A 12891-nucleotide genomic window follows, 5' to 3' on the forward strand; every position below is an offset into this window, starting at 1 on the left:
ACCCTGGTTGTCTCTCTTAAAGTGATTATTAGTAGAAAATGGGGTAAAATTCTGAAATAAAAGTTAAGCAAAGACCTTCATCCTACCAATGAGACAATATGTAGGGACCTTGTAACACTTCAATATTTTATAATAGGAGATGCACAAGTTCTTCCTTTTACTTCTCTGACTTCTACTTTCTAACATCTGAAAGACCAGTTCTCTCTTGGAATTTTGCCTGCAATTACATGAGGCTGCCACCAGGAGTCAGTAGCAGCCGTTGAAAAGCTGGGATTCAGATATGTGCAGTTAAGAGAATATCATGCTTTTAAGTGTTTAATTCATTTATGCAAACACTGAATAGACAATCTTACAGAGAGGAAAAAAAATCCCCCCCAATAAAAAAATTCTAAGTAACAAAAGTTCAAATTAAGTAACTTTCAAACTCTTGATTATTACAAATTATAATTTTCACCTGGATTTCTGTCCAGGTCTCAATAGGACACATTTATAATTTATCCCAAATTCTCATCATAGAGCCACACTACTTTCACAGTTTTAGGCTAGGTTGGTGTCAAATACTATTTTCTTTATGGGTATCTTTATTGAGTTAATTAAGAAATTCACACAAGAAACAATCTAGTTCTAGTTCATCTGCATTTAATACTTTGTTTAAAATTTAAAGGATCTATCTTCCCTAAAAACTGTGTCTAACTCCTTTTAAGCATCAATTACTTGACCATTAGAATGAGGTTTAATAAATTACTCTTGGGGTAAAAAGGTGAAGGTAAATCAGAAAGAATTAAGATAGCTCTAAAACAGGAAACAGAGCGCTGGAGCTACAGCCTGCAGAGATGACTGAGAGTACATGTGCCATATTTTCTCCAGTGGTGGTTTCTTGCCGAAATAATTGTGAAAATGCAACTGTTTGTCTAGACCAGGGGTGGGCAAACTTTTTGACTCGAGGGCCACAATGGGTTCTTAAACTGGACCGGAGGGCCAAAACAAAAGCATGGATGGAGTGTTTGTGTGAACTAATATAAATTCAAAGTAAACATCATTACATGAAAGGGTACGGTCTTTTTTTTTTTTTAGTTTTATTCATTTCAAACGGGCCGGATCCGGCCCGCAGGCCGTAGTTTGCCCACGGCTGGTCTAGACCCATAGCAAAAATTAGAGGCCATGTAATGTGGCCCAGTTGATGTTGCACCAGGAACATTAACTTGGCATTTTCATAAACTAAACAGCTTAGTTCTTGATCATTTTTATATTGCCCACTTTATGTTTTTAATATGTGGACTTCATACTTCTAGGAAACGAGTTACAACCTCCCAGCCTGGCAGAGTGTTCTTAGATTTGTGATGACATTTTGAGTGGGATGTCACATGGGTTTGACTCTACCTTGCCACAAGAAAGTGCTCATCTGTGGCCCTAGATACAAAAACAGAGATGGTTAGCTAGAATGCCTGTCTTCTGAATTACTCAATTATGCAAAATAACGTAAACTTGTTTTTCTTAAAAACCTTCAACTATTCTCCCTCAAGTCCAATAAATCCTTGTCTTCGGAAAATAGTTTTGATTGCTTACTCTCTAAGAAATAAATTAAAAATGTTTAATTACACATGCCCCTTGTAAAACAAGCAAACAAACATATTAACAACCTAAATATTACAGAAGAGCAGGAGGCCCTCTGGAACCACCACCCATCAGCCTCCTCCCCAGAGGTAGCCTCTGCTATCAGCGTGGTGTGTTGCCAAGTCACTTTTCTCTCCATTTACATACATAAGCTTTAACGTCACAACAGTATTTTTCAAACTGTGGTTCATCCTGAAACGAGTTTAATGGGCCATGACCAGCATTTTGAAAAATGGGATGGAATGACATGGAACAGGATAGAAAACTTTCAGAGTGCATTGCATGTAGCAAGAGTTCACTCATTCAAGATATAAAATGTGTTTCTTATTGAGGGTCATTGCCAAAAGATTTTGAAAACTACTATTGTAGAAAATATATAGCATTGGCTTCTGAATTCTTTCTCTTTTTAAAAATATATGGTGATACATCGTAAGACTTGTTCGATTTTTTCTCATTCAGTCTGGCATGGAGATTCTTTTTGCCAACACAGAGTTCTGGCTCATTCTTCATACCCACTGTTGAGTAGCACTGAGCATTCTGCATGCAGCAGTTTACTTAGCCACCTCTGTCTTGTGGGGGTTTTTTTGGTTAATCCTCACCCAAGGATATTTTTCCATTTATTTTTAGGAGAAAACAAAGAGAAACATTGATGTGAGAGAGACACATCGATTGATTGCCTCCTGCACAAGCCCCAACCAGGGCCCAGGCCGGGGAGGAGCCTGCAACAGAGGTATGTGCCCTTGACTGGACTCAAACCCGAGACCCTCCAGTCTGCAGACCAATGCTCTATCCACTGAGCCAAACCGCTAGGGTGCCACCTCTGTCTTGATGGGTACTGAGTTTGCTTTCAATTTCTCTTGCTTATAAGTGATGCCACAGTGAGTGTACATGCACGTGCCTCATTGTCCATAAGTACAAAAGGTCTTTTAGGGAAGTTGAGGAGAAATTAAATACTAGTTGGGCCTTCATGTATACATAATTCTTATTTTAACAAATACATTTTAAAGTGGCTAACTCTACTTGCACTCTGATCAGAAGAGAATCCATTTATCTATAACTTGATCAACATTATATACTTCTCAATTCTACCAATCCGATTCTAGGAGTTTTTGTGTGTGTGTGTGTTTATCTGAAGGCAACGAGGTTATTGTACTTCTTTGGTGAATTTCCTATTTGTGTCCCATGTGTTGTTGTTGTTGTTTTCTTATTTGTTTGTAAGTGCTCTTTACATATTCTGAATACTAATCCTTTTATTGCATTTTATATATTAAAAGCATTATCACGTAATCTGCTGCTTTTTTCAATTTAAAGTTATTTCCCACTCCATCACCTAGATTAAAGGTAATGTTTAGTCTCAGGTACCTGCTGTTGCTGTATCATGGCAAAGCAGGAGCCCATGACCAGTTCAGCACTCCTGGTGTGCTCTGGAAAATATACTGAGATGTGAGTTATGGCTGGAGAGAAAAAGGAACTTTGAGATTGGAAATAATAGGAGGGAGTCTAGCTATAACATTTGCAAACCCTCTTGATTTCCTGAACAACTTCGGCTAATTCTGGGTATGAGAACTATTATTCCTTCTTTCCTACATGATCAAATCTTCATAATTTCTTATATTCCCTCACTCCAAAATGTATACTTATTAAGCTCTTAATAATTTTAGGAAAACAGCCGAAACCGGTTTGGCTCAGTGGATAGAGCGTCGGCCTGCGGACTGAAGGGTCCCAGGTTCGATTCCGGTCAAGGGCATGTACCTGGGTTGCGGGCACATCCCCAGTAGGAGATGTGCAGGAGGCAGCTGATCGATGTTTCTCTCCCATCGATGTTTCTAGCTCTCTATCTCTCTCCCTTCCTCTCTGTAAAAAATCAATAAAATATATTAAAAAAAATAATTTTAGGAAAACAAAAAGGGATAAAAATCCAAATAGATACCTTTCAAAACTTGTATTTCTTTTTTTTTTTTTTTTAAATTTATTTTATTGACTTTTTACAGAGAGGAAGGGAGAGAGATAGAGAGCTAGAAACATCGATGAGAGAGAAACATCGATCAGCTGCCTCCTGCACATCTCCCACTGGAGATGTGCCCGCAACCCAGGTACATGCCCTTGACCGGAATCGAACCCGGGACCTTTCAGTCCGCAGGCCGACGCTCTATCCACTGAGCCAAACCGGCTTCGGCAAAACTTGTATTTCTTATTTAAATATTAATAACTACCAAGTTAATGGCAAATGTTAGCCATATCATTTTGAGATTTAAAGCATTCTCTCTCAATAAATCTTTCAGCTCAGTACACTGAAAACACTATGCATCCTAACTATTCACACAAAAAGCATTAGGCCTTTGTCACTTGTGCAGTGCACTATCTTCTGCTTGATTAGGTCCACGTTACAATACCAGGTCAGTCATGGCCCATCCCTGTTCTCTGAGACTTGATTTACACTATACATCCAATCTATTTTTTTTAATATATTTTATTGATTTTTTTACAGAGAAGAAGGATGAGGGATAGAGAGTTAGAAACATCGATGAAAGAGAAACATCGATCAGCTGCCTCCTGCACACCCCCCATTGGGGATGTGCCCGCAACCAAGGTACATGCCCTTGACCGGAATCGAACCTGGGACCCTTCAGTCCGCAGGCCAATGCTCTATCAACTGAGCCAAACCAGTTAGGGCTCCAATCTATTAAAACTACAGCTCACAGTGCAAGCTGTTAATTGCTATAAACTGAGCAAAAGATGGATTACATTGTATTCCCCCAGTTGACCAAGATATAGTATCAACCTACTATTTTCCTGAATTCTCTCTGCTGAGAGTCAGTAATTTTTGAACTGGAAGATAGAAAGTTTCAGGCAGGAGCTCCCTGAAGAAGTGAAAAATATTTTCCCTTTATGAATGGGGCTGAAATATACATGGGCTTCGCTCTTTTGGACCAACTTCTCCATTAAAAGACAATACAACCGTTTACATTTAAGTATGGTGGACAGATTCACTCTCATTTCTTCCCTTTACTTTTAAGTAAGATGAAATGAAGTAACTGAATTGTAGTTCAAATCTACAAATATTCAACAATCAACCCCTGTGCTTATAAGGTGAACAAAGGACCATGGGAGGTTCACCCAAACAACGGTGGAATGGAGGGCCAAGAGTTTATAAAAGGCTTCGTTTGTGAAGCCCATGCAGAATGAGGAGGCTTTGGTATGAGGGAAGGTAGACTTGAGTGAGAGCTTCTGAGTAGAAGAGACATTTCCAGCAAAGGACAGGAGTCAGCTAAGTGGGGCCGCCTCTGGAGAGCAGCTAGTGTCCAGTTTATCCGACGTGCAGTACAATGAGGAGGTGTGGGTACGGCTGATGAGATAGACAGCCAGGGACCATATATGATGGCGAGGAGCCATGCGGGAGACTGTATTTCAGGGAAGGTGATCTCATGAGAGGAGGCCTAGAGCTGAAGGCAGAGGCTTGGCTTGGACTGGCATGTGTTACTGTCTGGGGGGAAAAGGAGCCAAGAGGCTGCAGAAGCTTGGGCTCCAGTCACTGAGAGAGAACGCCATCTGGTGGAAAGGGAGAGGGAAGTGAGAGAGAAGACTGGGAGCTTGGGCATGGAATCTTCCCATCATAGACCAATAGGGAGTGCTGCAAGTAGGGCCAAGTCCCCCTAAAGCCACACCTAGTGGGTTGTCCCACAAAATGGCAGAGGCTACATCAAAGCCTCAGCATCTTTCACCTTCTGAGTGATCAGGCTCCCTTCAACCCCCTTGCATTTGAACCTTCAGATAGGAGCTGTTTAAAGGCCAAAGAAGCAAGGCTGCTTTGAAGCCCTTCGCTCTTAAATTCTGACTTAGTTGCACTGATGTAATGCATTTCATCCTTCTCTCTCTCTCTCTCTCTCTCTCTCTCTCTCTCTCTCTCTCCCTCTCTCTCTCCTAGGTAGACGGTCCCCAATTCTAAACTTGCTATCTCTTTAGTTATTCTGCAAAATATAAAATATAACCTCAAGATTTTTAAAGTCAAAGTTCGTAGAAATGACTACACAATACACATGACAAGAGGCTGTCGAAAATGTTCTGTTGTATTATTTCCCACACTCCCTTTCCACCTCATGAACTCCCCTTGCTGAGCAAGCAGAGTGCAACCAGCATTCCCCCAGGATGGAGTGGCAAAGAGGAACCAAGGAAAAGAGCAAGTACATTCCTGGGCTTAAAAAAAAATAATAATCTGTCTAAGCAGAAGGCAGAGAGATTCAACAGAATAATTGCTGAATACGCTCATCTTCCCACCACTCCTGGATGACATAAAGATTCTCTGAGGAGGGAGAATACAGAGAAAAGAAAGCCTCAGAAGAGACTCAAATTGCAGCTCACCTTAGACGAAGTCTGGGTGGGAGCAGAAAGGAGGAAAGAGTTGGTTGATGGAACTGTCTTTGAGTTTGGGGGTTCAGGAGTGGCAAGGCTGGGTGCTGGTTCCCAAGAGGCCCTGGTCATGCAGAGCTTACCTGCACCATCGGCAACGGCATGGGCTGGGTGGGCTACAGAGATAGCTCCCTGGGGTGTCAGAGACAAAGAGGCTGTGCTGAGATCTCAAACCTCCAGGCCCAGAAATGTCAGACTAACCTCCCAGCCCCTGGAGAAGGGAAGCCAACAGGGTGAGAGCTTGCCCTACAAAGGTCTTGCCTTCATTCCACAGCCACCGTGGAAACATGGACTATAATGGGAAGTCAGGTGGGGCTGTGTCACATCCCTGGATGCCAATGCCGAAGAGTAACCACGCTCGATAATCAGATCAGACACCAGCACACATGGTCTCAAAGCCCCAGTACCATGATACCCATTAGATTCTTGGCACAAAAATATCACCCCGGGAAGGAGAGAAAGAAGGGCAATCCTCGGTTTGTCTGACTTTGAACCTGATATAATCAAGAAATCACCAACACATTGACATTTAGATTTAGGGTACTTGACCATGTTTTCTGATATCTGGAAGGGGGCTCGACATAACAATTAAGGTCAGTGTTGCGAAAATACAGAGAGTTAAATTTTATTCCTGAATTATTGGACTAAAAATAACATATGTATTTGGTCTGGTCCATACAGCCTCACTCTTCTCACTTAGTTATTTCTTATGCAATGCTACAATGACTAACCAAGTCATGCTGACTCATTTATTCCTGCTAAAGGGAACTATTTTTTTCTCTGAAAGTCAACTCGATTGATGAAGCCCAGATTTTCAGGAATAAAATATTGTGGTGTGAAAACCACACTATCTTCAGCATTGAGAATCCAAAGGCTAATCAATCAAAAAAAATTTAAAAAAAACAACAGAAAGAAAAGATGCCCCCAACCCCATTCAATTACCTGAACAAGAAAAATTTATCCCAATCATGGAAAGACTAGGCAAAATGATCATTGCTTAATTCTCTGGCATCATGTTAGATCATTTCCTAACCCCACTTGATCCTAATCTAACACTTTTGGGTAACGTTCCAGTATATTTAACTAACAATCCACACCGATAAAGGTGCAGGTAGTTTACAGCCTGTAGTGTTAGGGATTTACCTGCAGAAACTGACCTATTGGTATGACTTCATAGGCCAAACAAGAAGTTAATCACAAACACACATGGTTTAATTCCTCTGTAGAAACTTCACCAGTCTTGTGCTTAATTTAGCAATGCTATTTTGGCTTTTCTTTCTTGACTAACTATATTAATCCCTGCTCCTTAAATGCTCTTGGAACCAGCTCTTTTATTCTCCATCTGGTTCCATCATTAATAGATTAAATAAAACTGGAACACTTGCTAAAGAATAACTTTAAGAATTGTGCTTTTGCATTCCAATATGGTTTGAAAAATTATTTACATAAATTATTTACATAACTCACTATCTATAGCATCCCAAATAATCTATGGAATCCATAGTGGGGAATGTTAGTCAAGCATGGGTGAGGTCCCGGATGTACTGGAGGGCAGGCAGGTGGCCCAGCTAGAAGAAAGAGGCCTCTTGTCATTAGTCTTGACTGACTTGTCTCTGTCCTCTTTACTCAAGTAACTATACTAGTATGATGACAACTCAAAGGATAGTTGAAAATACTCCAAAACTATTTTTTTAATTTTATTAAAATAATGAATAATGCCAATTTGGAACTTGAGAGCCTGGCTTTAGTATTGACTCAGCTATTTTGAACAGAGTGCTACCTCCATCACCCAAGCCACACTGACCTCCCTTTCCTCCTACCAGAGGGGTGTAGCTTGGCCTTTCCCCCAGGGCAGAAACCCTCAGGACGGGATGAGAGCTGCCATTGAACGGCTGATTTGCAGTTGGCACCTGGTCTTGGATTGGGATCATAGGTAACTTTTGTGAGTCTGAGTATTTCTTTGGAAAGACATTATCCTACAAAGAATATGAAAAAGAAAATCTATATCTCTGGCAGCGTCCTTCTGGGACCTGGTCTATACTCCTTCACTGCCTCACTTGGCAGGAAGAATTAGGAAGCAAATTATCAGTGGCAAAGGAAATGTCACCTACCCTTTCTACAATATGAAGTCTAACATTAAAATATCATTGTTTTCATCCTTGAAGTAATCATAAGATTACTATGCGGCTTTTCCCATTAGCAAGGATAGACAAGGATAGATAGAGGGTAGGTCTGCATCAGTCACTCAATAAGTTTTCAAGGGCCTGATCTCAGAGGAAATGATCCAGATATATGCAAACTTTACTAAAGACGCTTATAATCTGGTTGGAAGGTAGAGCTAATATAACTAAATCCCAACAAGCGATATAGAAAGTATATAATTATATGCCAAATTGCATAGTATAAACTAGTATTATAAGTTTTGATTAAAAACTGGGGAGCACATTTTTCTATGCTAAAAGAATTTTTATGCAGTAAAATGAGAGAAGGCATGGACTCAGAATCATTTTTGCAATTGTGAAATTTAGTATTAAGTACCTATTGTGAATGACTAATTTGAACGTAAGCTACTAATTTGAATGGTTGCTCATTAGAAGAGAGTATTAGCTGTACTCTCTGGAATATTTGAGAGCAACACTGACTATTTTCTTTAGATCAGATCATTATGAGCAAAAGATAAGTATAAAAATAGATTCTCTGTCACCTAGTAAGAGAACAAAATTAAGAGCCCAGATATCATGAAGTGACAATTTCTAGTCAAAACACAGAGAATAAGAATCTCCATACATCAATTTGGTGCCTGCTAATGCTGATGAAAATGAGAACTGAGCAAGGGAGAGAAAATATCAGTGTCGATCCAGTCAAAACTGTGTGTGGTGCCAGGTGGGCAATGGAAATATCGGAGGGGGGAGGGAGGAAGGGCACACATTGCAAAGTATATGGTTATCTAACCACTATGCTGTACACTGGAAACTAATACAAAATAGTATTAAATATAAACTGTAATTTAAAATAAAATTTAATGTTCCTTTCAAAAAATTTAAAAAAATATCAGGAAAATAGTAGTGCAGATGGTACTCAGGTATGGCCAGCTGCGCAATGAAAATCTATAAGTGACTAAAGTTAGGGAAGCAGAGCTAAAATAATCAACATGTTTAAAATTTTTATTCATCCACTGATTCCATGTTAATTATTGTTAGTATTTTCACCTATGCACTATAGGAATTCCTAAATTTTTATTTCTATTAGCAGAGAACTATCGCTTATTATCTAACCTAAAGAAAGTCTATAAAACATTTACACAATCTAATTAGTATAAAAAGAAAGAATAAGCCTGGCCAGTGTGGCTCAGTGGTTGAGCATAGACTTATGAACCAGGAGGTCATGGTTTGATTCCTGGTCAGGGCACATGCTTGGGTTGGGGCTCAATCCCCAGTGTGGAGCATGCAGGAGGCAACAATCATCATTGATGTCTCTAGCTCTCTCTCTTCCCTTCCTCTCTGAAATCAATATAAATATATGTTGTCAAACTTTTCATTGTCATTGTGTTCACCTGAAAGGGTTCCAGAGTTATTTGTTCTACAGGAGTTTTGATTCTGCTGTATCATCACAATATGGACCTAGAAGTCCACATTTTAGGAGTACAATGTAAGCAGGATCTTATTACAACTCAGCCACGTGGGACTCTAAAATAAGAGTTCTCACCCTTTGTTCTGCCAGAGCCCATAAAAAATGATGTTCACATACTAGCTATAGTCCTGGGGGCATACCCAGGCTTTGACATAAATCCCCTCCCTGACAATTTTTTCTAGAACATTTAGGTAATACAGAGCTGTAGCTGTTGGTTATACATAATTTCCAGCATGTTCCTTTTTATCCAATAAAGCAAAATCAAAATTTTAAATGAATGAACTACTAATATGATCTGCTTGCTTGCTTGTTGTTTTTTTAATAAATCATTCACACATTCCAGTGCTGTACCTATTCTGGGTAACAACGACCTAAAGTATAACCAGAGCAACAGTGTCACTGCCTTTTTATTCTCTGAGTTAGGCTAGAGATACAGAGGGAACAACTGGAGAGGGGCATGATTTGCAGATGAGGGTGGGGCTGGTACCAGTTGTTTTAGGACGGAAAATATACAGAATTGTTTTTCCACTGGAAAATAGAAACCTACCACCTACTACCATAAGTTGTAACTCAAACTATCATAGGCATGAGTGTGTTCTATATTATTAATCTCCTTTATGGGTAAACTTTAGCATTCACTGACAACACTCACAAATGCTCTACCTTATTCTGTTTTAAATTAAAAGATATATGAATCAGTGAATATTTAAGAAGTTGAACAGTATAACAAACAGTATATTACATGTAAACTGGGCTAAAAAGGTCCGAAGATCTGATCAATTTCACTGACATCAAGTCAAATCTTAATCTGACCTTTAGGAAAAGGAATCATGTCCTTTAAGAAAAGGAATCCCTGTTATGGGTCACCACAGAACTGTGAGTCATTTACGTGTGTGTGTGTATGGTCTGCTCTTGCTGTTAAAAAATTAATCAACAATGTCTGTTTTAGCTTCACGATGATGCTATGAACTTACCCTATGCCAAAATAGTAGGAGCAGAGGAGCACAGTCAACATGAGAGCTTTGGGCATCTTAATAACAAAATCATCCTCTTTTACATCTATGTTGACAGTGCAAATAGCCCCAAAGTCTCAATAACTGTTCAAAGTAACTCTAATAAATACAGAGAGATGGACTAATATTACAGGAAATCAATTCACATCACCTTTGTTCACTACACGTTAACACTACAAAAACACGTAAATTAAGGAAGTTAAAGTGAAAATAGCATTAAGCAATAACTCCAAATTAACCAAAGTAGTCAAATAGAACTTTATACTCGAGTCATATACTCCTACTCATGTTAAAAGCATAATCACTAAACTTTTTCCTGAACTGTCCAGGTTTAGCTGACAATTTTACCATTACTGTTGTACTTCAGTCCTCTTTAATAGAAATCAGAAACTCTTTTCCCTCCTCAAACCATTATTATAAATACTTATATTTTAAGAATCCATAATTATTAAATTATTAAAGACTCAATGTGATATATTGTTTTAATGAAATACAAATAATTAAAAAGAACTGTCTGTATCAGAGTAAAGGAGAGACAAAAAAATGGGCTTTAGTCTCCTGTATCGTATGGGTCAGCTTACAGAAACATGTATGCAAAATATAGCTACTATATATTTTTTTCTCATAGGTATGCACTTTAAGCACCAATAGTTCAACTGGTTACTATTCCCACCAAAGCAGAAATGCAAATTTAAAAAAAAAAACAGCCCATATTTACATCAAATAAGTGAACACAGAAAGCATTTTGATACTCTTAAATGCCAAATAATGATAGACAAAACAAGATTCCTCTGCTGTTTGAATTAAAATTACCTCCCAAGCATCATTCAGACACTTCAGGCCCAACTAGAATTCTGTGTTCACCCTTTGTGCGCTTGACATGAACTTGATCTAATAAGTACTACCATGATCTTTGAGACTGCGGAGGATCACAGTGGGGAGGCTGTGGGACTGCCACCCCGTCACTAGCTCGGCCTCTACCTCCTTAATGTGGCCCCTGAGCATGAGGGGTGGCACTTTCAGAAGCAGGTCAAGAGGCAGCAAAGCTGAAGAAATAAAAGGGGGAAAGATAAGAAGCTGTAACATACATTACACTGAATTTCAGGGAGGCATGCATGATTGCATTGCTGCCAACACTAAATTACCTGGTCTTGGTCTTGATACCACTCCCCCAGTGAAGTCCCTGAAAACAGAATTAGGGGTCATTAGAAGGACTTGTTCAACGTGGACTTGACCAACATTTACTGAAAACCTGCACCTTGCTATGGCTTAGATTATAAAAATGAATAAAGTTTTTCCCCTAAGACATCTCAAGAGTTCAGTAAAGAAGAAAATAAACATATCTGAACCCAGAGCGGACCTGACAACCCACTGAGCAACAGAAGAGCCTTGTCCCGTCAGAGTTGTTTATCAGCTCTAGTGACTAGGACCCTAAATCTCTTAGCATCTTGAATGATTTTCTTGTTACACTAAAATGAACATATTGATTTGTATTGAAAAGAAATATTTAAATTTTAGACATATTATTTTTCTACACTTTGTCCCTGATGTCTAAAGAAGAAACTATAAGATGATTTTTTTCATTTAAAAGGATTATATCTTTCCTAAAGTTTCCAGTATTATTAACATCACTTGTTTGCAATGCCTTAAAATTCTAGATTTTCTGATCATTCTGCAAGTTGGTCTCAGCGCCTTCAACCCTAAGACCCCACCAAGGACAGCTATAAATAACCTTCAACCTTGTTTTTTCCACTAAAATTTAGACCCCGTTTCTTAATAGTTGGATTTTTTAATAAAAAATAAAAATAAAAAAAATAAAAAAATCTGTGTCCTCACAAGTTATAAGAACCACACTTCAATTTAATGCACTCCAACAAAAATATATACAACATCAACCAAGTATGAGGCACCTGATAGTCATTTGCTGAGTAGTAATGCATTCACATAGGGATTCAAATAAACATGATTGGTGATTCTCTTACCCTACCCTATTCATTTTCATCATAGAGATCTTGATACATGCGTGCAACATATACCTAAGTTATGAGGAATAACAAAATTGGAACTCATTACCTACCACCTAACATCTAAGTACTAGAATAATGCTAAAATCTTTACTAATAATGCTAAAATCCAACTGTGAGTTCCTTCCCTATCCTTTTCCATTCCTCCTAACCCTCTACCAAACCAGCCCTCTCGTGATCCCATTATTTTTTCTGTCCCATTT

General features: G+C 38.9%; 1 protein-coding gene across 1 annotated transcript in view; it reads right to left on the reverse strand.

The window, feature by feature from the left end:
* NEK10 (NIMA related kinase 10) overlaps nt 1–12891 on the reverse strand; it is a 141924-nt gene that overhangs the window by 20108 nt on the left and 108925 nt on the right. Inside the window, exons 30-31 of the mRNA XM_081106382.1 lie at nt 11810–11847; nt 11570–11710 (exon numbers count right to left, since the gene is read on the reverse strand). Coding sequence (XP_080962508.1) covers nt 11570–11710; nt 11810–11847 — 179 coding nt within the window. The remainder of the gene's footprint in view (nt 1–11569; nt 11711–11809; nt 11848–12891) is intronic.

Source organism: Myotis nattereri (genome assembly GCF_964212035.1).
Source record: "Myotis nattereri genome assembly, chromosome: 14".
Classification (NCBI taxonomy): domain Eukaryota; kingdom Metazoa; phylum Chordata; class Mammalia; order Chiroptera; family Vespertilionidae; genus Myotis; species Myotis nattereri.